The following is a 26,485-nucleotide window of genomic DNA, read 5'->3' as shown; positions in this document are numbered from 1 at the left end:
TATTTTTCATATCTGTGAACAACTCAGCTAGAGCCCGTCCGTCCTCGAGGTTGAAGGGACGCTATTCCCTAACTTTCGTTTTCTTTCTCTTTACATTGATATGAGTACTGTGTATTAGTGGTCACACTGTTTCTTTTTTCACTTATTTTGTTATTTTATTCGGCTAAGGTACCACGATGTTGCTACTGCTCCATACTTCGAGACCTCATGACTGTGTCTCAATTAGTGTGGTATCATTAACTAAATGTCCAAGAACTATGATTGTGCATATACCTGACATAAACCTGGCAGTTTGTTAGTATTATCATGATACAGGGGACAGAATATCATGGGTACGATGAGCTACATGAGTTAGCAATCATTAAAACAAAGACGCGTTTCATTGCGTCGAGATCTTCCACGAAATTTCAATCAACATTTTTCTCCTCCAAATGCAAGAACATTTTTTTGACTCCGAACTACGAACGGGAAAATGACCATCGTCATAAACAAACGAATAATCAGACCTCACGTGGAAAGATTTTTGTCTTCATTTTTTCCCATGTGCTATTTGACAATGGAACGGTAGAGAAATAGTCTGAAAGTGGTTCTATGTGCCCTTTGTCTAACACTTAGTGTGAGTTGCAGAGTAATCATGTAGATGTCACACTTTTTGGTTGTGATAATGTCAACAATGGCCAACGTTTTGCGTGGATTTTCGCCCTATGAGAGTCGAAGAAAACGAAAAAAGTACTAATTTGCTATGCTGTTCCATCACGTAATATTCTGAAACACATTTAAAGTTACATAAATGATCAGAAGAGAAAACAGATCTACAATCAGAGATGTTATACAAGGAAACATACTCTTCTACCTATGTTTCGCAACTATTATGGAACATAGACGAGAAAGAGTGTTGTCTTGTGTAATTTTTACAATCTTTCACCAATAACACAGAGTCAAGCCAGCTGAAACACAAATACTTTAGTTTTCTTAACATGCCTTATCCTATAAAAAATTCAATGCAAAAGCCATCAAATCATTTTGAGACATCACCTTTCCAGGAAATAAGTACAGACATTTTTACCATGATAGATGGTAGATCCCTCGAACAAAAATGTGTGTTCAAATGGCTCTGAACACTATGGGACTTAGCTTCTAAGGTCATCAGTCCCCTAGAACTTAGAACTACTTAAGCCTAACTAACCTAAGGACTTCACACACATCCATGCCCGAGGCAGGATTCGAACCTGCGGCCGTAGCGGTTACGCGGTTCCAGACTGTAGCGCCTAGAACCGCTTGGCCACCCCGGCCGGCAAAAAAGTGTCTAGTGGTTGGAAGAAAGCTAGTAGATCCCTCGAACAAAAATGTGTGTCCAGTGGTTGGAAGAAAGCACAGGTCACACGTGTCTACATGAAAGGCAACACAGTCTCACTGGTATTTAACTGTTGTATAATCTTAGAGCATATTGTGAGCTCAATCGAGCTGAGATAACTCAGAAAGAATGATCTCTTCCATTCCAACCGGCAGGTTTTCGAAAATATCGGTCTGTGCGAAATTCAATTTGCGCTTTTGTCAAACAACATTCTGAAAGCAAGGATCAAGACAATCAGGAGGATACCGTATTTTGTCGATATCCGAAAAACATTTCACTCGGTGCAACACGTAAGTGTATTGAAAGTTAGTCCCATCATACTGGGTATCAAACAATTAGACTGAGGATTTTGTGGCAGGGAGAGAACGCGGAATGTAGCTTGGTGGGGAGTCATAAACAGAAACGCACTATCTGATCAAAAGTATCTGGACACTTCTTAGAGGACATTAATATGAGGTGTATTGTATCCGTACGCGATACCTCCTGGGAAACTCGGCTGCACCGCAATGTATTCTGATTGCCGTTGCCGGTCTCGCCACAACTCGACCGTTGGTGGTAAACACTTGGTCGATGGAATACTCCTTGTACACTGCCGGGAAACATAAACATACTTACCAACCAGCTTACAGGAAGCTCCACACAAACCGAGGCGCCAACGTCGCTCCAGGCGGCGCTATAAGTACTGAACCATTTTCATATACCGGTCACATGCCGCCTGGAATCCGATAGCGTAATATTCCGCCAAACGTGTGTATAACCTGCCGCCCGGCACATAGTCGGCTTGTTCTGACCCAACTCCAGCCCTGTACATATGCATTCTCCACGTGTAGTCAAGCCGCCACTGGATACAGCCAGCACCGCCGACCACAGTCTTCAGGAATCGCAAGCCGGGGGCACACGGACCGTGCATCCGAACGTTGAGCGTTGAGCATAGCGAGTTTCTGACGTCATAGCGTGGAATAGCACGTTCGTGAGTCTTCCCGAACGTGCAGGGCAATATCTAGCAGGTCAGATATTCTGAGCGTGCGTCTGAGCGTTGACCAATGAGGTGGCACAACGCCACCTACGTCACATGCACGCCATCAAACCTCAGCACAGAGTTGTGAGGCGGCATATTGGCATTCATTTCAGGCTTATAAGTATATATGCGTTTCTGAGCACCAGAAAATTCAGAATCACACGAAAATCCGTTGTTAATTGTGTGATTCGTTGCGAAAAAATAATGATAAACATCTTATTCGTGGCAAAAATATTATTGTAACTTGCGGGTTATGAGAATATGCCGTTTGAAGGCAACGACACACTGAGAATCCACCAAAAACGCATTTTTCTTTTTACAATTTGTTATAATTAAATTTCAATTAGTAACGTAGCTACGTTTAAAGCTTTTAGCAAGTGGGAATATATTGGGATTGACTGTGCGACTTTTGTTGTTGGTTTAGCGTAGGGATTAGCTTTACCGATTTTTGTTCAAAATGGTTCATATGGCTCTGAGCACTATGGGACTTAACATCTGCGGTCATCAGTCCCCTAGAACTTAGAACTGCTTAAACCTTACTAAGCTAAGGACATCATACAAATCCATGCCCGAGGCAGGATTCGAACCTGCGACCGTAGCGGTCACGCGGTTCCAGACTGAAGCGCCTAGAACCGCACGGCCACACCGGCCGGCCAGATTTTTGTTTAATGCATGGAAGGTCGATGGTTCGCGTCTTGCCACGTCTAAATTTTTTCCCCTAGCATTCGCGTAATAGTTTCTGACGCATTATTATTAGTTTAATATAAGTATATATTATAGTGTCTGATGTTATGTAAATTTAAGTTCACCTTTTCTTGAGGAGTGAGTTTGTTCGATTGGCTTAATCCACAGGAGAGCTTGCGCTACTTATATAACGATATTTTGTTCCTTTTTCTTTTACTTTTCGTAATTCACATATTGTAAAAATTCTGCTACTGCGTAGGAAGACCTTAGGATTTTACTAAAATGTGGGAATGGTGAAATAATGCTTATCTTATGGGGAGAACTATTAAAAATTTATATCGCACTGTTTGTAACAGAACTTTTATAAGCCTGTGTTCTTAGTTATTGTACATGGTACTTTCCTTTTCGTCTTAAAACATGTAGATGGATATTGAAGTTTTTATTTGCGTATATTACATATAGAACAATGTGACTTGCCTATGGGCAGTGGAGGAAATGTGCGTTTTGATAAAGAGGGAATTTTAAGCGCACCCGTTTAGTAAACAATGTGATTTACGAGCTAGAAACATCCCGAAATTGCCGCTGGAGTGCGTTGTGATCGCGTATAGCACGTTGGGGCCCATGTACCGTATGCACAAGTCGCATCCTTCCTGAGCGTTCAGCGGCACGTTGAACTCAGCACGCCCAACGTTGACGTTCGACAGCACGGTCCGTGTGCCGACGGCTTTACGTGCAGCACGCTTCCCGAGCTGCTCCACCGTCGCCCGTGCAGTGGCCATTGGCACCGCCACAGCCTCGATGGAATCCACTTTTCCCCGTACGCTCCACGAGCCGCTGTTCCGTCGCCGTGTACAGCCGCCGGTGGCCCTTGACCACGGCCTCACCAAACGCAGCCGGCCTTACGTCCTTCGAGACTCCCAGGCGTTGTCAGGTGCCGCCACGACTCATCGCGCTCCACTGTCTTGTTAGGACTGTGCATATACAGACACTGTGGGAAACTTCCTGTGATCGAACTTTGTGTGAACTTCCTAATTGTGGGATGCAGCAGAACCCTTACAGCGGATCTGTCAAAAACTGATTCTTATTTTCTTCTTGTCAAGCAGTGGCTCTTATTTTCCTGTGGGGACCAGCTCCACGTTACCTGTTGTTCATGTTCACCAATAATAGAACATTCTTCATTACTATCGGTGGAATGTCAAGCGTGTTGTTCCCTTGTTGTCATGGGCACAAGAGTGTGTGTCCACCCTTCACCTTTATGATGGTTTGGATTCTGCTGGGGATACTTTCAATGTGTGTCAATATCAGTGGAGGAATGACATCCCATTCTTCCTCAAGAATCGAAACCAGAGAAAGTAGTGATTTTGGATACTGGGGTTTGGAGCGAAATCGACATCCTAACTCACCCCAAAGATGTTCCATTGCGTTGAGGTCGAACTCTGGCAAGTCAGTCCATTTGAGGAACGTACAGAGTATTTCTACAAGCCATTGCGTAGAGTACGCGAAGGAACTTGCCCCCCTTCTTGCAGCGGTGTACCATAGGTCTCTAGAAGAGCGAAGCGTTCCAAAGGATTGGAAAAGGGCACAGGTCATCCCCGTTCTCAAGAAGGGACGTCGAACAGATGTGCAGAACTATAGACCTATATCTCTAACGTCGATCAGTTGTAGAATTTTGGAACACGTATTATGTTCGAGTATAATGTCTTTTCTGGAGACTAGAAATCTACTCTGTAGGAATCAGCATGGGTTTCGAAAAAGACGATCGTGTGAAACCCAGCTCGCGCTATTCGTCCACGAGACTCAGAGGGCCTTAGACACGGGTTCACAGGTAGATGCCGTGTTTCTTGACTTCCGCAAGGCGTTTGACACAGTTCCCCACAGTCGTTTAATGAACAAAGTAAGAGCATACGGACTATCAGATCAATTGTGTGATTGGATTGAGGAGTTCCTAGATAACAGAACGCAGCACGTCATTCTCAATGGAGAGAAGTCTTCCGAAGTAAGAGTGATTTCAGGTGTGCCGCAGGGGAGTGTCATAGGACCGTTGCTATTCACAATATACATAAATGACCTGGTGGATGACATCGGAAGTTCACTGAGGCTTTTTGCAGATGATGCTGTGGTGTATCGAGAGGTTGCAACAATGGAAAATTGTACTGAAATGCAGGAGGATCTGCAGCGAATTGACGCATGGTGCACGGAATGGCAATTGAATCTCAATGTAGCGAAGTGTAATGTGATGCGAATACATAGAAAGATAGGTCCCTTATCATTTAGCTACAAAATAGCAGGTCAGCAACTGGAAGCAGTTAATTCCATAAATTATCTGGGAGTACGCATTAGGAGTGATTTAAAATGGAATGATCATATAAAGTTGATCGTCGGTAAAGCAGATGCCAGACTGAGATTCATTGGAAGAATCTTAAGGAAATGCAATCCGACAACAAAGGAAGTAGGTTACAGTACGCTTGTTCGCCCAATGCTTGAATACTGCTCAGCAGTGTGGGATCCGCACCAGGTAGGGTTGATAGAAGAGATAGAGAAGATCCAACGGAGAGCAGCGCGCTTCGTTACAGGATCATTTAGTAATTGCGAAAGCGTTACGGAGATGATGGATAAACTCCAGTGGAAGACTCTGCAGGAGAGACGCTCAGTAGCTCGGTACGGGCTTTTGTTGAAGTTTCGAGAACATACCTTCACCGAAGAGTCAAGCAGTATATTGCTCCCTCCTACGTATATCTCGCGAAGAGACCATGAGGATAAAATCAGAGAGATTAGAGCCCACACAGAAGCATACCGACAATCCTTCTTTCCACGTACAATACGAGACTGGAATAGAAGGGAGAACCGATAGAGGTACTCAGGGTACACTCCGCCACACACCGTCAGGTGGCTTGCGGAGTACGGATGTAGATGTAGATGTAGATAATATTCGTACACTATGAGACATCTGCATGGTCGAGTACTCTCACTTTTACTTTGGGAACATGAAAACATCACCTATTGCCCCGTGTATGGCAATGTTTAGTGGGAACAGTTCGACAATATCACATATGAAGAAATATAAACTATTTCAAAATTGATCCCATGTACCAAAGGAAAATGTTCCCAGTTTCATTTTCGAGAAATAGGTTTTCTGGAATTCTTTCTTACGTCAGATTCGACTTTCAGTGTGTTGATACTTTGCATGAAGCTTTCATTTAAATGTGTTTTCCTTTGGAAATCTCGACGCGTTTCACTAGAAACTATTCTTACTATAGGGAAGAAATACACTACCAGAAGTAATAAAGAGATGTAGAAACGAATAATTAAAGGAATCCCGTAAAGATTAAAAAATACGTTATCAAAATGGAAATACAATACCAGCTAATGAAACAGACCTCCGATTCTTGTAGGCAGTAATATTAACAGATATCGAAGTGACAACGTATATTGTCTCAGAAAATAGTGATTCTGCGAAAACTCTTTATGCTTGTTTTCTTGTACTTTCATATCTTTGAGTTGATACTTATTGTGGCTGGCAAATCCTAATGTTACTGACTGCTATTTCTGCCTTTTGGGAGCTCTTAGCTTGAATACATCCTGTGAAATAGGCTTCCCGTAAGAATTAGTTTGACTTTTAATAAGATACCATATATTCTGTCAAGCTTTGACTCAGCCAGTAATATAGCTCTTTCTTTTCTCAGAAGAGTGCATAGCTGATGGCGCCAAAGCAATGTACACTGCTCAGCAAGTATTCAATCCTGTACCTTGTACACTGCCACGTGTGATCGACAACTGCTTTATTGTTTCAGGGCCGCCGGGTCCTCCCGGCCAGAAGGGCCGGCGAGGCAGGAAAGGTGACGCGGGAGCCACGGTGAGTCCCTATCAACTATAACTATGCACTTCACATCTTATTGTTATTACTCTTATTATAATTGTTGTTGTTGTGGTCTTCAGTCCTCAGACTGGTTTGATGCAGCTCTCCATGCTACTCTATCCTGTGCAAGCTTCTTCATCTCCCAGTACTTACTGCAACCTACATCCTTCTGAATCTGCTTAGTGTATTCATCTCTTGGTCTCCCTCTACGATTTTTACCCTCCACGCTGCCCTCCAATGCTAAATTTGTGATCCCTTGATGCCTCAAAACATGTCCTACCAACCGGTACCTTCTTTTTGTCAAGTTGTGCCACAAACTCCTCTTCTCCCCAATTCTATTCAATACCTCCTCAGTAGTTATGTGATCTACCCATCTAATCTTCAGCATTCTTCTGTAGCACCACATTTCGAATGCTTCTATTCTCTTCGTGTCCAAACTAGTTATCGTCCATGTTTCACTTCCATACATGGCTACACTCCATACAAATACTTTCAGAAACGACTTCCTGACATTTAAATCTATACTCGATGTTAACAAATTTCTCTTCTTCAGAAACGCTTTCCTTGCCATTGTCAGTCTACATTTTATATCCTCTCTACTTCGACCATCATCAGTTATTTTACTCCCTAAATAGCAAAACTCCTTTACTTCTTTAAGTGTCTCATTTCCTAATCTACTGCCGTTGGTTTATATCCCTGACTTGTTGGCTAACCAGCGGTAATAGGTGTGTATGTTTGCCTAGAAATTACGGTACCTGTCGTTATCCTTGACAATACAAGAACAGACATTAAAAGTTTTTTTTATTAACACTGGTAATTTGTTGTGCATATGGTAGGGCTTGAAAATAAACCGTGGATATTTTTGTGCTGGACCAGTATTCGAACCCACATACACTCCTGGAAATGGAAAAAAGAACACATTGACACCGGTGTGTCAGACCCACCATACTTGCTGCGGACACTGAGAGAGGGCTGTACAAGCAATGATCACACGCACGGCACAGCGGACACACCATGAACGCGGTGTTGGCCGTCGAATGGCGCTAGCTGCGCAGCATTTGTGCACCGCCGCCTTCAGTGTCAGCCAGTTTGCCGTGGCATACGGAGCTCCATCGTAGTCTTTAACACTGGTAGCATGCCACGACAGTGTGGACGTGAACCATATGTGCAGTTGACGGACTTTGAGCGAGGGCGTATAGTGGGCTTGCGGGAGGCCGGGTGGACGTACCGCCGAATTGCTCAACACGTGGGGCGTGAGGTCTCCACAGTACATCGATGTTGTCGCCAGTGGTCGGCGGAAGGTGCACGTGCCCGTCGATCTGGGACCGGACCGCAGCGACGCACGGATGCACGCCATGACCGTAGGATCCTATGCAGTGCCGTAGGGGACCGCACCGCCACTTACCAGCAAATTAGGGACACTGTTGCTCCTGGGGTATCGGCGAGGACCATTCGCAACCGTCTCCATGAAGCTGGGCTACGGTCCCACACACCGTTATTCCGTCTTCCGCTCACGTCCCAACATCGTGCTGCCCGCCTCCAGTGGTGTCGCGACAGGCGTGAATGGAGGGACGAATGGAGACGTGTCGTCTTCAGCGATGAGAGTCGCTTCTGCCTTGATGCCAATGATGGTCGTATGCGTGTTTGGCGCCGTGCAGGTGAGCGCCACAATCAGGACTGCATACGACCGAGGCACACAGGGCCAACACCCGGCATCATGGTGTGGGGAGCAATCTCCTACACTGGCCGTACACCTCTGGTGATCGTCGAGGGGACACTGAATAGTGCACGGTACATCCAAACCGTCATCGAACCCATCGTTCTACCATTCCTAGACAGGCAAGGGAACTTGCTGTTCCAACAGGACAATGCACGTCCGCCTGTATGCCGTGCCACCCAACGTGCTCTAGAAGGTGTAAGTCAACTAACCTGGCCAGCAAGATCTCCGGATCTGTCCCCCATTGAGCATGTTTGGGACTGGATGAAGCGTCGTCTCACGCGGTCTGCACGTCCAGCACGAACGCTGGTCCAACTGAGGCGCCAGGTGGAAATGGCATGGCAAGCCGTTCCACAGGACTGCATCCAGCATCTCTACGATCGTCTCCATGGGAGAATAGCAACCTTCATTGCTGCGAAAGGTGGATATACACTGTAGTAGTACCGACATTGTGCATGCTCTGTTGCCTTTGTCTATGTTCCTGTGGTTCTGTCAGTGTGATCATGTGATGTATCTGACCCCAGGAATGTGTCAATAAAGTTTCCCCTTCCTGGGACAATGAATTCACTGTGTTCTTATTTCAATTTCCAGGAGTGTATGTTCCTTCCGGTTAGATCTAGAGGAGTTCGCAATCTTTAGGAAAACACCGAGATGATTGAATTATATCGTTCCATGTGGGCCGTATACCATGAAAGAAGAGATCCGAATTCGAATCCCAGTCCAGCACGAGTTGTTCAGCGTCTCAAGTTCAAATGAAATAAATAGCTCTGTGATCTGGAGTGACTATTAGCTCTTTAAATAAAATGCTAAGGCCCAAACTATACCGGCTGTGCATTATTTGGCAGCGAAGGGATACGATGGTTATAATGCGTATTATAAACTACAGTGGAACCTGACGTTCTTCTCTTGGCGTTACTAGAGATGAAGGAGGTTTGTTCGTGTGTGTTTACATGCTAGAAGTGTGAATCGAACCCATACCTCACAATTAGGAAACCAGCATCAGCACACCAGACCACTGAGGACCAGATATGCTACATTCATGATTGTTTCCAGAATGTGATTTTCACTCTGCAGCGGAGTGTGCGCTGACATGAAACTTCTCGGCAGATTAAAACTGTGTGCCGGACCGAGACTCGAACTCGGGACCTTTGCCTTTCGCAGGCAAGTGCTCTACCATCTGAACTACCCAAACACGACTCACGCCCCGTCCTCACAGCTTTACTTCTGCCAGTACCTCGTCTCCTACCTTCCAAACTTTACAGAAGCTCTCCTGCGAACCTTGCAGACCTAGCACTCCTGAAAGAAAGGATAGCTTCTGTAAAGTTTGGAAGGTAGGAGACGAGTTATTGGCAGAAGTAGAGCTCTGAGGACGGGGCGTGAGTCGTGCTTTGGTAGCTCAGATAGTAGAGCACTTGCCCGCGAAAGGCAAAGGTCCCGAGTTCGAGTCTCGATCGTGCACACAGTTTTAATCTGCCAGGAAGTTTCATTCATGATTGTGTTGTAAAATGTGGGGTGCTTGTCACAAATCAGACAGGGTTGTAAAAATTCTATCCTATATTAAGAAATTTAATTATCAACGGGCTTCTGACACGAAAATTATACTACTCACATGTCAGCTGGTTGTAAAGACACTTTTAGCCATCATAGTCTCGATTCAAAACCATTTTGAAATTTTCATTGTTTCAAGAAATTTCTTAGATCGAGAAATACCGTTGAGGTGTAGGAAGCAATTACTACCATTATCGCTCTTAACTTCTTCATTCTGATGCTGCTACGCGGATGCTTGATGGAAATATTTAATGTTTCTTGGTCATTTTTAGAAGCGCTTTCCGCTGTTAATCGCGTTGCTTTTAACTTGTTGGTTCAACATCCAGTTTATGATAAAGCAATCAGATGCGTTTCTCAAGTGTGCGAAAAGCTTTCAAAGAGCAAAAATATTTCGAATTGTCATAGAACTTTAGGAGCCCAGATATTGTTTCAAAATATCTTGTTCGTAATAATATTTAATTTTTCCTAAAGATACTGGGAAGTGACGGAATTAGTTAACTCAAATTTTAAAGAGTGTGTTAGTGATTTTGAAATATCACTTACCGCAAGGAAATTGCGTCTACAAACATTAATGACTGTCTCATCTCTAATGGTGCATTTCCTAGTATTTATAATACCGTGGTGTTGATTTACAACTAAACTGATTACCGGCAACAACAGTGTTCTCTAGTTTTGTCTTGTGGTATCCATTTTGTATAGTCAAACGACTGTACTGCAAAGATTACAGAGGACCTGCAAGACAGCTCCGTTATGTGGGCTGCATGCGTATCAGGCGAAACGTAATTCAGGTCATTTAGATACTTATTGGTGTGTAGTATATAATTATAAGTCTGTATCGCTGACGTCAGACTGGTGTTGGGCTGCAAAATATGTACTATACTGATGTATTATGTCAACGCTGGAGAACATGGCATTAGTGTAGACGCCGTTGTCTACAGCGCTTTGAGTCTCGTCGACGAGCTCTTCTGTTTAGTTTTGTTCTTATCAATTTAGTTATTATTTTCAGTTGTAAACACAGAAACCCACAACCAAGCTCGTTGATTGCAATGGTGATTTGTATTGTGTTATTATTCTATATGTTAGTTATATATTATTTTAATCCTGTTACAATTTATTTTCAGACCTCCTCTGACAGAGTCTTACATTCATTTATCTATAGCGACGGCAAACAGAATAAAGTCGTCAGCAGATCACAGTTGCTTAAAACATGGTGCATTACACGTATGCCTTCTCGTTTTGCCAGTGTAAGGTTATGGACATGTCCTGCAGAACATCTCCTTGTATGGTTCCTCTTCCCATTCTGACGTCACCGTTATCCTCGTTATTCTGATGAATCCCATAGAAACAATAGCACTAATGTCCATTTCTTCAGAATACTAACGTAGATGTAGTCATTGCTTTGTGTGTCACTAACTGTTAGTACGTAGTGATATCATTGAAATTGAGCGCTCTGAAAATCTATGATTAGTAGGTATAATGGTAAGTCATTCCCGGCTTGCAGACAGTTCACTATAGTGCAACAATTTCTTGTCCCTTTGCTTGATTAAAATCTAATGGATGTTTTATTCGCTTCTAAATAATCCTAGTGAATTTTGTGATACACAAATATATATATGAATCCTATGAATCTTAACTCGCAAATGAAATTCAATATAACTCAAAACATTCCATTTTCTTTTTCAGGGAGCCATTGGTCCACCTGGAAAAAACGGTTTTCCGGTAAGTAGAACTTCTTTGTGTAGCTATGTTACAGCAACACTATATCTAGGAAAGCTAACACTTCGAAGTATTGTCCAGAAACTTCTTTCCTTAAACAAACGCTGATAACATGAAAAATTTCTCTACTGCATCGACCATCTCTTAGTTTGAGTCAGAACAATAGAAGTATGTTAGCCGAAGGCAAATAATTTTAATAACAGCATCAAAACGGGCAACATCGGAGGGAGTCTTATCCAGCATGCGAACGGTGATCCTGTGATAGCTAATCACTTCGAATGCTCATTCATCATCTGTGGTGATGGGAAGTGCCATTTGTAAATTAAATGCTCTCCCTCGTTCTCTGTGAGCTATACACAAGGGCCTCCAAACTGGGCACACAGGCAAACAAAATATTTCACTGTTCCTAACGTATGTTTTCACGCGTTCAGCAAACACTGTTACTCTCTAACGTACAGCTCTGCTGCAAGTATTTGCAGCACCACAAGGGACTGTTTTAAATTGCGGAAAATATGTTGCGCTTCTACCTGCATTATGCGTGCTCCAAAGCGTACAAAAGTTTGTTTCGTAGCTTAGTTTAAAGAAATTTGGAGAAAACGTCTTAGTTATTTACTACAATTGAAAAGTCCATATGCTAGTGTGTGTTTCTAGTAACTTCGTTAGTATCTGTGGTTTGAATGCTGTCTGCTGGTTGTTGTTTCCGTAGAGTAGGAGAAATTTACTTCTTAGAAAATAAAAATGCTCACACAATTACTATTACAAAGTAAAGTAATAAACCATACTTGATACAGTAACAGCAGTTGTATAAAATAATTTGGATACTGGGCTGCATCATTATAAATTAATAAAGCAACTAAACTGTCGACGTTTCGACAGACTTGCTGAGGTCCTATTCAGGGTAGTTATCCGCCCTAAAGAGAACCGCAACAAATCGGTCGGAACGTCGGCAATTTAGTTGCTTTAGTGGCTTATAATGACGTGGCCCAATACCAAAATCATTTTATTCAAAATGAGGCCAGCAGTGGAAGCCTACGAACTTGTATAAGTGTTTGTATAGTTTATACATACATGTTTCGCATCGACAGTCGTGACAGAACTTTAGTACAGATCTTTTGTTATTAAGACTGTAGAAACTTTATTTATCTTGAAGCATAATACCTAGTACCTTCATCACTCATTCGCCATCCACTGCTAGACGAAGGCCTTTTTCAGAAGGCCCCGTGCATCGCTATCTTTAGCTGTAAACTTCATGTTGCTCCTTCGTGTTTAGCAACATCGACTACCCATCTCCCGTTTGATCGTCACCTCGTACTTCTCTCACTTCTTAGAAAACAGAAAATAACTGTTTGGTCTGGTAATATTCTGCGAATATTACATTCCAAAGCATTTCATCCTTTCCACTTTTCGCGTCATCAGCAGCTTCGTGGCAATGAAATTCAAATTTGAAATTCGGTTACAGTTTTCCGAATGGTGTCTACAAAAACTGTACAGCGATGCACCGTTTCTCTGCGAAATTTTGTGTAAATCTGAACAATCATTTACAAACGATGGATAAATCAACCTTGACATTGAGCACACGTGATCAACTGAAAATCCACGCTGGCTGAGAGAAATGGATAAACAACGACCTTGGTCTGACAACGCGTGATGCTATCTTTTCAAGAATCACATAATTGGTCCCTCTTTTATTAATGGAAATCAAATAATCACAGGTGCCGTAGTTATTGGTAGACATCCCACTGGGCATAAGGCATTCCATATGGTATCAACATGACGGATGTGATGCCCATTGTGCATAATGTACGCGGATGTTCTTAACAGTGTAATTTGAGAACGTTTGATGAGTCATTCGCGAAACATTAGGTAGCTTGGATCAGCACTAAATTTGAACACCTCTGAACATTTATCTGTGGGAAAAATTAAAACAAGTGGTTTTCAAGGAAACACCGATGGCTCCCGAAGACGTGTAACGTGTTGCGAAAATTGCGGACGAAATTCAACGTGCAGTATTGTGTGTACGTAGTAGCTTTTTTGCATGCACCAGGCACTAGATCAACATTCTGAGCACTCTATAAATCATAATAATAAACTCACGAACCACATTTGAGTAAAGTGGTTGTTTTCGTTTTATGTGGTGGGGGCAGACCATCTCTCATGTCAGTGGAACAGTGTTATTTTGTTCCACACAGATGACGTCGTTTGGAGACATGTTCAAAGACTCTTCCCAATGCCGTAGAAAATTTATAGTTTCATTAAAAAAAAAGTTGTCATAATTAGACAGCTATAAGCTTAGCTTTGTGTACGTTAGAAAGTTCGTCACATTATCCCCTATAGCGTAGCGAAACTCGGCGCTCCATCAATTTACTGGTCCGGGTGTACTTTGGTGGCCCGTCTTAGCTGCCACACCTTTTATCACGTTAAACTATCGTGCGAATCTTGTTGCAGGAAAAGCAGATACCACACTGAGATTCATTGGAAGAATCTGAATGAAATATAATTAATCCACGAAAAAGTGGCTAACAAACAACTTGTTCGACCCAGTTGTGAAAATTCTTTATCATTACGGAAGACTTATAACGTTGGGTTGATAGAATAAATAGGGTTGATTCAACGAAGATTGGTATGCTTCATCACGTGGCTCGTTAGTGAGTGCGAGGGCGCTACAGAAATGCCCAACAAACACCAGAGACAGGCTCTGCATGCGAGGCGTTGGACGTCACGGGGAGCGTACGTGGCTGGAGAAGTTGGGCATCATGTAAATTCCTCCCTCATACGTCTCGCGAAACGACATCGACGAGAGAATCAGTGAACTAGAGCTGATGCGAAGACTTGCCGACAGTCGTTCTTACCTCGTGCCATTCGCGGTTGGAAGTGAGAAGTGGGGAAAATGACAGCGGTGCTGGAAGTACTCTCCGCCACACATCGTTACATAGCTTATGAAATAATCGTGTAGATGTAGGCTCCTACAGCGTCAAATAGCGTTGAAACACGGGGATATCGAACAATTCCGCAACGATGTCACGGTTCAGATTGCCTACACCTCTTCTCCAACTGCTGCTGTCGTAGACCGGACACTGTAACATCTAACAGGAACCATCCTGCAAGCAGCTGGGGAACCCGTCCCAGAACCCCGGCCGGCCTCCGACAACCGGGCTATCACTGCTGCACCCAAGTTAGTCCTGAAAGAAGCACTCGTAGGGCATTGCAATGAGGATTGGCTTGCACGTTTCTCAGCCCTCAGCACAGTGGGTAAGCCTCTACAGCAATACACGAAAAGTTAATAAAATACACATCCGAATTTATAACGCGAACGTCGGAACTTACTGTGAAAGATGTAAATACGTTGAAATATGACCTTGAAGGCGTCTGACTATTCGATGCCGAGCGAGAACTAAATTTCAATTGGCGCGATGATATTTCCTCACTTTTATATACACGTACTGGCAACTAGTAATTAGAGTGAAACAAAACATCTGTGACGAATGGAAGGTTCACATGGAGTAGCTAATGATGTGTTACATCACTGAATAGCGTAATAATATACACTCCTGGAAATTGAAATAAGAACACCGTGAATTCATTGTCCCAGGAAGGGGAAACTTTATTGACACATTCCTGGAGTCAGATACATCACATGATCACACTGACAGAACCACAGGCACATAGACACAGGCAACAGAGCATGCACAATGTCGGCACTAGTACAGTGTATATCCACCTTTCGCAGCAATGGAGGCTGCTATTCTCCCATGGAGACGATCGTAGAGATGCTGGATGTAGTCCTGTGGAACGGCTTGCCATGCCATTTCCATCTGGCGCCTCAGTTGGACCAGCGTTCGTGCTGGACGTGCAGACCGCGTGAGACGACGCTTCATCCAGTCCCAAACATGCTCAATGGGGGACAGATCCGGAGATCTTGCTGGCCAGAGTAGTTGACTTACACCTTCTAGAGCACGTTGGGTGGCACGGCATACAGGCGGACGTGCATTGTCCTGTTGGAACAGCAAGTTCCCTTGCCGGTCTAGGAATGGTAGAACGATGGGTTCGATGACGGTTTGGATGTACCGTGCACTATTCAGTGTCCCCTCGACAATCACCAGAGGTGTACGGCCAGTGTAGGAGATCGCTCCCCACACCACGATGCCGGGTGTTGGCCCTGTGTGCCTCGGTCGTATGCAGTCCTGATTGTGGCGCTCACATGCACGGCGCCAAACACGCATACGACCATCATTGGCACCAACGCAGAAGCGACTCTCATTGCTGAAGACGACACGTCTCCATTCGTCCCTCCATTCACGCCTGTCGCGACACCACTGGAGGTGGGCTGCACGATGTTGGGGCGTGAGCGGAAGACGGCCTAACCGTGTGCGGGACCGTAGCCCAGCTTCATGGAGACGGTTGCGAATGGTCCTCGCCGATACCCCAGGAGCAACAGTGTCCCTAATTTTCTGGGAAGTATCTATGCGGTCCCCTACGGCACTGCGTAGGATCCTACGGTCATGGCGTGCATCCGTGCGTTGCTGCGGTCCTGTCCCAGGTCGACGGTCACGTGCACCTTCCGCCGACCACTGGCGACAACATCGATGTACTGTGGAGACCTCACGCCCCATGTGTTGAGCAATTCGGCGGTACGTCCACCCGGCCTCCCGCATGCCCACTATACGCCCTCGCTCAAAGTCCGTCAACTGCACATACGTTTCACGTCCACGCTGTCGCGGCATGCTACCAGTGTTAAAGACTGTGATGGAGCTCCGTATGCCACGGCAAACTGGCTGACACTGACGGCGGCGGTGCAGAAATGCTGCGCAGCTAGCGCCATTCGACGGCCAATACCGCGGTTCCTGGTGTGTCCGCTGTGCCGTGCGTGTGGTCATTGCTTGTACAGCCCTCTCGCAGTGTCCGGAGCAAGTATGGTGGGTCTGACACACCGGTGTCAATGTGTTCTTTTTTCCATTTCCAGGAGTGTAGTAACGTAATAATTACAACAATCATTCACTCACATTCAAATGCTATTCATGATGATGTTTGATATGTAGGGCGCGGTCATCAGTACCTGTAAGCCGACCGCGGTCGTCTCGCGGTTCTAGGCGCGCAGTCCGGAAGCGTGCGACTGCTACGGTCGCAGGTTCGAATCCTGCCTCGGGCATGGATGTGTGTGATGTCCTTAGGTTAGTTAGGTTTAAGTAGTTCTAAGTTCTAGGGGACTGATGACCACAGCAGTTGAGTCCCATAGTACTCAGAGCCATTTGAACTAGCACCTGTAAGAAGTCTCAATTTTTACAGAGTCTAATTGTTTTCACAGTCCAATCTAGCCACTGTCACGAATGATGATGATGATGATGAAATGATGACGACAATACAAACACCCAGTCCCCGGGCAGATAAAATCTCCAACCCGGCTGGGAATCGAACCCGGAAACCCGTGGTCCAGAGGCAGCAATGCTAGCCACTAGACGGCGAGTTGCGGACAAGCAATATCACTACTCATCGTGTAGTGCAGTTACTAAGTTGGATAATTTACTATAATTGCTGAAACAGCACGCTCCTAATAAGACTATACACTAGAGTGCCAATATAATTTGTAATGAAAAGTTGTGTAAATAACTGATAAAAGGAATCAGTTGTTAACAATAGTTTTAGTTCAATAGTCCCTGAATGTAAACATAAACTGTTAGTGAGAAACTGAACTTTACAAGTAATTGTCACTTAGCTCAGTTGTTGCTGTTGTAAGAGTATGAATGCGCTTGGTGGTAATGGGAGTTGATGATATGCACCCTTACTGCTGAACAGAGATTGGGTGATCTTGTGTGCTGGTGTTCACAGAAATATACATAAGGCTGATAATTGAACTGCGGAAGACAATGTTTAAGTAATAAAAGTTACAGGTAAAACGAAATTAGACTATTTTCGGATCGATGTGGTGGTTTATGTTGGAGAGGACGCGGGACGGCTGCTCGCGACATCAGAGATGGCAGTGTCCCAGAGCCTGCAGAGCAGTGCGACATGCCATGGAGCTCTCTATCCATGGTGAAGTTCTGTTATCGTGGGACTCGGTATCTAGGGAGATATGTGTATAACACTAAACCGACTTTGACTCAGAATCGTAAGGAGAGCCTGTTCTAGTCATTATTTGATTGTATGAAGTTATTGATGATCGGAAACGAATCCGATGTGAACCTCTCAGTGCCTTTTAGTACGTAATAGCAATCATTTCACAGAAGTAGTCCGATGGAAGGTAAGGTCCCTCCGAAACGAGTAAGAAGATCACTTCAGTGGGAGAGAACTCTCGCACTGTGACATCGCTGTTCGGAGGCAGATAAATAATTTCCATATCCTTCCTCGTTTGTTATACAGCCGTTTTACTTTAATTATTATATTGTGGTACATCTCTTATTGTAGTATCCCCCATATAAATCCATGTTATAAATACTCTTCCATACGTATTTCATCGATCATTACAGAATTCCCACAGTTGCACATACAACACATGTCATTGCCACACTGAACCAAATGCCGTAGACTACTACTCTCACAGTTGTGATGAATAAAAACTTTGCCCAACTAGTGTAGCTCTCGTGCGAGTACATTAAATGTTTTACCTACTTTGCTTCTTATCATCTCAGGTTTTACTTTTCAGTATAGTCTTAACTTTTGAAATAATTGATTACACAAATGATGATATCCGCAAAAAATAAAGTGCTCAGACAGAAGTGGCAATATTTATGAAAACATTTTCTTGTGCTACAACAGATGGCGTTAGTGGTTATGGTTAAAGAACAGTGGCGCACACTTTGAAATATACCAGGTCTTATTATGGATTGAAATTAATCACAAATGAAAATTATGCTGTGCTTTTATCTTCCGCAAGTGAATAACTAAGTGTATGTTACTGTCTTGGCATAATTCCACCACTGACTTTACAGCTAGTCTTGTCTTATTTGTGGCAATGCCGATCAGGCGAATACGTCCATTTACATGTTTGAGAAACAATTGCGACCTACAGACGTACAGTACAAAAAAACGAAGACATTGTTCGACAGCAGCATTACTTGAAGTAAAGCAACTGCTACTCTTCGCCCCTAAAGACTTGACAGATATAATCAAATCGCTTCCAGAAAGAACTCTTCAAACTACAGCCAACTCGCCAATGAGTTATTAAAATCATCCAATTTGGAATATTTTTGGTCTCACGCGATCACCTCAGCTTCCCAAACACAGGAAGCGCACCGAAACGGTCGCAATGACGGAAACAGGAACATTCTCAGTTGTCTACAAACAATGTAGACCAGTCAGCCTTCTGCGAACCCTCGGTAGAATTTACGAGCGCCTCATGCTAAGACCACTTTGGCAGTATGTCAGAAGACAACAAATTCTGCCAATATTCCATCACGGTTTGCGACAAAAAATCTTTGCCCCGCAACAGATAATGGAAATAGTTGAAAACGCCAAAGAAAATTTCAGCAAGAGAGGGTATTGCGAGGTAGTACCGCTCTACATAGCCTACTCAAATATTTGATTCGATGAGGCACATCATACCTTTTTATAAATAACTCTCCAAGATTTTCCTGAGAAAATAGGTGAAATTACTGAATGCTATCTTTCAGGTTAGAGCTTCCCCGTGAAATGTGCCAAGTAACTCATCTGAGTAGGTGTTTTTCAAGATGCTGTACCGTATGTGGCCCAGAGTTTTATAATTTGTACATTTGCCAGTACGCGTATACAACTTTTCGTAAACACAGTCTAGTATGCATATGGTACTACGTTCTTCTTCTGCTTGAAGAATAGATACTTAGTAATTACGAGTCAGCAAATTGTACTGAACGAAACGAAGTACTGGTCAATAAATGGCACATCTCTCCAAAGTCACAGATAACCTTAATCCCACAAAACCGCCTAGATAAAAAAGTTCCTACAACAACTGTGAACCTTCCAAGGAGTCTAAGCTAAACTCCATGCCAAGAAACTTGACAGAAAGCTAACGGAAGAGTGTAAGTAATGTACCTTATTTGAAACGTGAGCTTCACTGCTACGATAGGAATGCGTTTATACCGCAGCGTATGTATAAGCCGTCTGTTCTTGGTATATGCATGTTCTGTGTGCAGTCAAGTCAATGTTTAAATTCTACACGCCGTCCAAAATAGAACAGTTCTCAACAGTTCGAGTGGTTTTCTCTGACCTCCTATCTTCACACTGTCTCCGTAATAGTATGTCAACGTTGTTTCGCGTGATGACACAGGCAGTATAAAAGACTGCACGACACTACATTACTCTATGTAGATGTTCGACACGAACGCAACAATTACACTGTTTGCTATGTGGTTTACTTGTGTGCAACATGACACAGATTGAAACATTTTCATATTGTCATTTTATAAGGGAATTTTTGGTTCACTTATAAAAGAGAATATTTTCGTTTTGTAAGTAGGGATACGGAACGCAGAGCGCAACTGCAATCAATTTGGGGGACAAAGTTAACGTTGTCTTATCCGAAGAATAATCTTCGTTCCAGCGTGCTGCCTGTGTGATGTGAACTCTTATACATGCTTTAGCGGCGTAGCAAATGTATTTACGTATATTAAAAGCCCAAAGTGGAACTGCTGATCACTAAGAAATATGGTTTTATTTCTTCCATAATATAGTTTTAGTCCAGAATATCATTTACAGTCAACGGAATTGTATTCAAGATTCTTTGCTATGTCGTATTGCATTCTCTCTCTTCAACAGTGTTTCTCGAGAAGAAATATTCATAAAATTCCAGTAAATTAGCGGTGAGAACTTAGAAATTTTGCGAGCCCAGTGTGGTAACCACTGCGCCACCTTGCCCAGAGCATTCCGACTTTAGACTACAGCATAACACTCACCTCATGACATCGCGATCGAATACTAGTTTGCCGTATAATATGCGGAGGCTGCGGTGGAGCACCGCGAACACCATCGTACAGGCACTACAAGTAGTCTTAGACCGTGAGGACACGTGGTGCTTCACATCGCCTCCGGGCGGCCCCATTTATTGTATGATATGCATACATTTTGTATCTGAGACCTACAGACTGCTCAACCGGAAATCCATTCACTTCATATTTCATTAAGCCAATAAATTTCTTATTCTGAAGAGCAACACTGTATCCAGAAGTGTCGAATTCATTACCATGACACCTCATTACTTCATACGGAATGCAGTTCTTCACCCAAAAGATGAAGCTATCTGGGTCCATATAAAGTAACTTTGGGTCCACTAAATGATATTTAGCAAACTCAATGGAACCGGTACATCTCTAGTTTCTAGATGTTCAGTATGCACATCCCCAAATAGATAAATTTTGTAAACTTTGCTGCAGTCTTCGACAGCTCCATAGCAACAAAGTTCTTATTGAATGCGGTGACCACCTTCAAATTTGGTTTGGTGATGCATTTTCTTATGTCCCATGGCCCATCCCATTGGGTCCTAATCAATATATCGCATTCATTTCTTACATTCCGCATGATTTTACCGAAAATGGAATTATTAATTAATTTATAAAAATCTTTTTTGAAATCACTAGTCGCATCTGCCCTCTTTTCAGTATTTAATATACTCCTTCAATCAGGGGGACTGACTGAAGGAGATAGCTCGGGTGATTCTACCTACCTCCGAACCTAAGCTAAGACACTGCTGGAGATTACGATAATGAATTATATACCTCTGATTGTGCCCAACAGTGGTCACCATTTTAGGGATAGTGCCTCCTCGCAGAACTTGTTGCTCGTTTGTCATTTCATGCATGCCAACAGGGTATATGAGATCTGCCTCCACCACATACCCTACATCAGAATCAGCCATCAGACCCATTATTTTGCCAGCTAATCCCTCTAATTCGTTTTCAGGCTCACATTGAAACCTTCCAACCTGCAGAGGCTGCACCGTGGCGTGCCTGTACAAGTTATTCATATCCTAATATAGAATGTAACTTGAATCGATTAAGGCATTGAACCCTGGACGCATACATGCGTTATTTGCCTTGGTGCGTCTATGGACACACTGGGCAAAGTCCCCCATGGATTCTATGCACAAAGAAAAGAAGCATATCAGCATAATCAAAAGTTCGATGATGCGCCTTGTTTTTTGAATATAGCGTCCCGGGACAATAAAAGGCGGGGTTCAGAGAGTACATGGCCATGCATACATTCCCGAAATTTTCAGAAACATCCACAAGCAGGTGCACGTTGGTTATAGTCTCCCATATTCATCCAAACTGAGATCTTGAATTCCCGCCAGACGTCCACGGAGTGCTCATAATCTGCACTAGTTATGTCATCGGCTGTGAGAGTACTGGTAAATGCAGGTATGTCAGTCGAGTTTTGCCTTACTATCCAGATACTCATAAGGGAATACTCCTTTCCTAGTCACAAGTTGAAACTTTACCTCATTGGGGTATGCAGATCAGGTGATGTGCATATCCTCCTCAGGTAGAGTGTCAACAAGTTTCTTGAGTGAAGTCTGCATGAAATGCAAAAAGTCTGGGAAGCAGAGCATAATTTTGGGCGTCATTCATTTCGAGAAAGAAATATACTTCTCTATACTCTCAGGCAGGACACGGACGTCATCTTTCTTCACACCGAAAGTAACCAACTGTTCAACTATAAAGTGAGCATGTGACCCACTCAAATTGCGAAAGAAGACGGGTACTGGTCATTATACTTCAAGTTGCATGCATTGTGAGCTGCGTCGTGATATTTCCCCGTAAGATGACAGTGATCTCCAGGTGGAGTTTCAGCTTTTCTGTCGAACGGCAGCCCACAAATGTGATAGTTAACCGCATCATTGTATAATTTTTTATCCTCCTCCAATTCGGTCCTGGTGATGTCAGTGCTGTAAATCAGTGCTCTAAAGCCTATCAGCATCCCATGAAAGTTATCGAGCTCAATGAGCAATCAAACTGCAGGATTATCCCTGACATAAGATTCACAGTGGTTAAGATTTGAATCATGTGAGCATACAAGTTGGAATGCTGCCACATACAGTACGTGTTTTTGCGTGAAGGTCGTGTGTGAGGCTATGGGGTTCCCGTTCACAGTGGGTGACAGGAGCAAGGAGACATACGAAGTCAGCGTATGCAACAAATGGGCATCATTCATGGTCGAGAGCATTCTTGAGATTAAAGAACTTGTTTTCTTCTGAAGGCATAACAACGCATACCAGTTCCTTGGATTCACAGACCTCCAGATGCGTTTTTAAATACTTTTCTTCTGAAAAGATATTTAGACACCTGAAGCAAATATGCTTTCTATGTTCATGTTTCGACAACTGTCTGTAAAGGAGGCAGTACATGTCTTTGATCCCAACATAACGCTGATTCTCACCTTCCGAGAAGAGTAGCATGTTTACATGTAGATTGCGCTCACGCTGATTAGCATCATCAGCTTCATCTGGCTCGTTTTTCTGTCTTCAGGCCACAAACGTGAACTGATATTTTAGGATTTTGTGCCTGAAATTTTGGTATGTCCGGAATCTTTACGGGGAACTTGATACCGTCAAAACTATAATTTCTGGGGTTTTTATTCTTTGGTACATTGTATGTTGTTGTGCACTCGAGATGGTGTCTGTAATAGTAATTTCTCTCACAATCCAGGATTGACCATGCAAAACAAGCATTATCCTTCTTGTTTTCAATGTTGTTACAACCATGCTTGTTCTAAATATCCTCAGGGAGTTTGATATAACTGGATCCTACTTTTAATGTATCATAGACTTGAATATGGATGTTGAGGTGTGGTATTTGGTTGAGTGCTTTAGCTGACCTTCTTACTTCCATCTCGGGTAAGTGGGCAGTATAGGACGCAACGTGGATTCACGATACCACTCAGCAATTGATGTGCTCCGAGATATAATGCCATTATCACCGCAGATATTGTGCATGCTTTTCTCCTCTGCATCACTCTGCTGTTTGGGAGAGTGAGGCAGCTCGCAGCAGAGTAATGTGTTACATTTAATGGCCTTAAGTGTCAGATCATCTGGGGCTTTGAGGAGCTCTGTCTCCAGGACTGGGAGGCACGGTTCTAGAAACCTGACTGGTTTACGATACACTCCTGCTGGATTCGCCAATTCTAGAGAAAGAGATATGCCCCTCAGAGGCCCTAGCAACTGCCGAGTATTTTAGAGGGTCATGATGCTGCTAATCTGATGTCCTTTACTATCAGAATGGGATAGAGCACTACCGCTAGCCACAGGTTCATTATCATTAACACTGCCAATAAAACTACATCTAGAGGAAGCCAATGGCTGTGTCTACGTGGTGAATGAGAGTGTTAGGTAGGAGGCCCCTGTCGGGGTGATGCATATGCAGAGAGGCACACATACCTGTCATTGATGCGGGTGATCAGTCTGAGATGGAACAGGAGGAGGCACCGGCGATGAGGCCAAGTTTGAGCATCCAGGCTGTGGAGAGGATGCTTGTTGATGCTGCTGCATGCTGGGCCTTCAGATCACCAGTTTTGGGGTGGGGGGGGGGGGGGGGAGGGTGAGAGATCATTGCCATCCTTCTTCTTAAAAAGGAACTTTCTATAGTATATAGTAGTATATGCGGCAACCTATGAGCATATGTATTTTGTTTTTATGACTCAAGATAGCAGTTATCTTAGGACTGCCTAATCAACATTCTGCTCTGCTTCTGTGACCAATAGTGCGTCTTACACGCAAGCGCCAAAGAAACATGCGAATTCAGATACAGAGATATGCAAACAGGCAAGATACGGCACTGCAGTCGGCAACGCCTTTATAAGACAACAAATGTCTGGCGTAGTTGTTAGATCGGTTGCTGCTGCTACAAGGCAGGTTATCAAGATTTAACAGGGTGTATACGACCCAGGACAACCGGGAGATCCGGGAAAAACTCGAGAATTTTTTCATCCGGGAGAAAACCGGGAAAAACCCGGTAAGAACCAATACTCTAGCAAAGGATATTACTGTATCCCGCTACTGCAGATTAATACTGCAGCAACAAAACACGAACGAGAGGGAAAAAAACGAAAATAAAACTTAAGTTGCAAAGGATATGCGCCGTATACAGCAACAAAACACAGTGCTCGTACAAGCGTCTGCTTTTCTTATTTGTGTGTTCGCGCCACTTGAGAGTGATCTTGCTATTGGCTGACTGCATCACGTGTCCTATGCTGTCATCAGCTGGTGAGATCACGTGACGTAAGCTATAACTGGTTTACAAAAGCGCGTCGCAATCTCGATTTCAGTGCTTCGAAAAGTGACATGCCATGTTTCGTGGAATTCAAATTTGGACCTTCATAATACGGAAATATGCAGCATACATGTTGCTGCACATGAAAGATCTTTCAAAACGTATTCCCCCCCCCCCCCCCCCCCCGCCCCCCATTTCGTTTTCCAAAGTGCTGGGAAATTCTACGTCGGTATATAAAACCATAAACACTCAAAGGAATGATGAGTTTTACAGTGCCGAGGAAGAGTATACTGTCACAGAAAAAGTTTATTTTCACCTGGGAGAAAGTGTATTTTTAACCGGGAAAAATCTGGGAATTTTTTTTTTTTTCCCTGTGCACGTATACACCCTGTTTAAGTGAGTTTGAACGTGGTCTTATCGTCGGCGCACGAGCGATGGAACACAGCACCTCCAAGGTAGCAATGAAGTTGGGATTTTCCCGTACGGCCATTTCGCGAATGTACCGTGAATATCAGGAACCCTTTAAAACATCAAATTTCTGACATTGCTGCGGCCAGAGACCCACTCATGTACCCTTGATTAATGCACGGCACAAAGCTTTACCACTCTACACTCGCATTTGGGAGGACAACAGTTCAATCCCGCATCCGGCCATCATGATTTAGGTTCTCCATGATTTCCATAAATCGCTCCAGGCAAATGCTGGGATGGTTCCTTTGAAAGGACACGGCCGAATTCCTTCCCCATCCTTCCCTAATCCGACGAGACTGATGACCTCGCACAGTTTGGTCTCTTCCCACGCCCCCCCCCCCCCCCCCCCCCCGCCTCCTCCAACTAAGCTTTACAACCTTGCCTGGGTCCATCAACACCAACATTGGACTGTTGATGACTGGAAACATGTTGCCTGGTCGGACGAGTCTCGTTTTAAATTGCATCGGCTTAGAAGTCTGAAACTAGTAGTAAACAAACAAAATTAATACAGCAAAAGAGGAAAATGTCATCTTCTTTTAGTATGAATGTGTTCTCTGTAGATGACCTGCTTCCTTTTCCAGTAGATCTTAGGAAGAGAAAGTGAGATTTAAGGGCAGATGTAGGGCAAAATTGCGAAAAGATCGAATTTTTTAATTGACTAATTTATTAAATTGACCATTTAAGAATAACATCGCAAAGTTTCATAATCAAATTCTGGCTAGAAACATGTTTAGAAAAAGTTTGTTCAGGCATCTGCGCCTGCCACATCCTCTCTTTCTATGCTGTGGTTCACATCTTCTCTATAAGAAATTTTTTGTGCATTAATTTTTTCGTTCACACAATCGAAATGAGTCTAGGAGGCTGTGAGGAGGATTACCTTTGCTTGTTCCTTTGTTTAGAACATGGTTTTTTAATACTGATGATGATGAGGTCCCATACTCCAAGGAGCATA

The 26,485-nt window shown here is 43.6% G+C and overlaps 1 protein-coding gene across 5 annotated transcripts in view; it reads left to right on the top strand.

Moving 5' to 3' along the window:
• Positions 1-26,485, top strand: part of LOC126360585 (collagen alpha chain CG42342-like) — a 1,334,941-nt gene that overhangs the window by 757,453 nt on the left and 551,003 nt on the right. For all 5 annotated transcript variants that reach the window (XM_050007726.1, XM_050007725.1, XM_050007724.1 and 2 more), the window contains exons 2-3: positions 6,848-6,909; positions 11,861-11,896. In XM_050007726.1, coding sequence (XP_049863683.1) covers positions 6,848-6,909; positions 11,861-11,896 — 98 coding nt within the window. The remainder of the gene's footprint in view (positions 1-6,847; positions 6,910-11,860; positions 11,897-26,485) is intronic.

This window comes from Schistocerca gregaria, chromosome 1 (genome assembly GCF_023897955.1).
Source record: "Schistocerca gregaria isolate iqSchGreg1 chromosome 1, iqSchGreg1.2, whole genome shotgun sequence".
In the NCBI taxonomy this organism is placed as follows: domain Eukaryota; kingdom Metazoa; phylum Arthropoda; class Insecta; order Orthoptera; family Acrididae; genus Schistocerca; species Schistocerca gregaria.
This window is presented reverse-complemented; position numbering and strand designations above follow the sequence as displayed.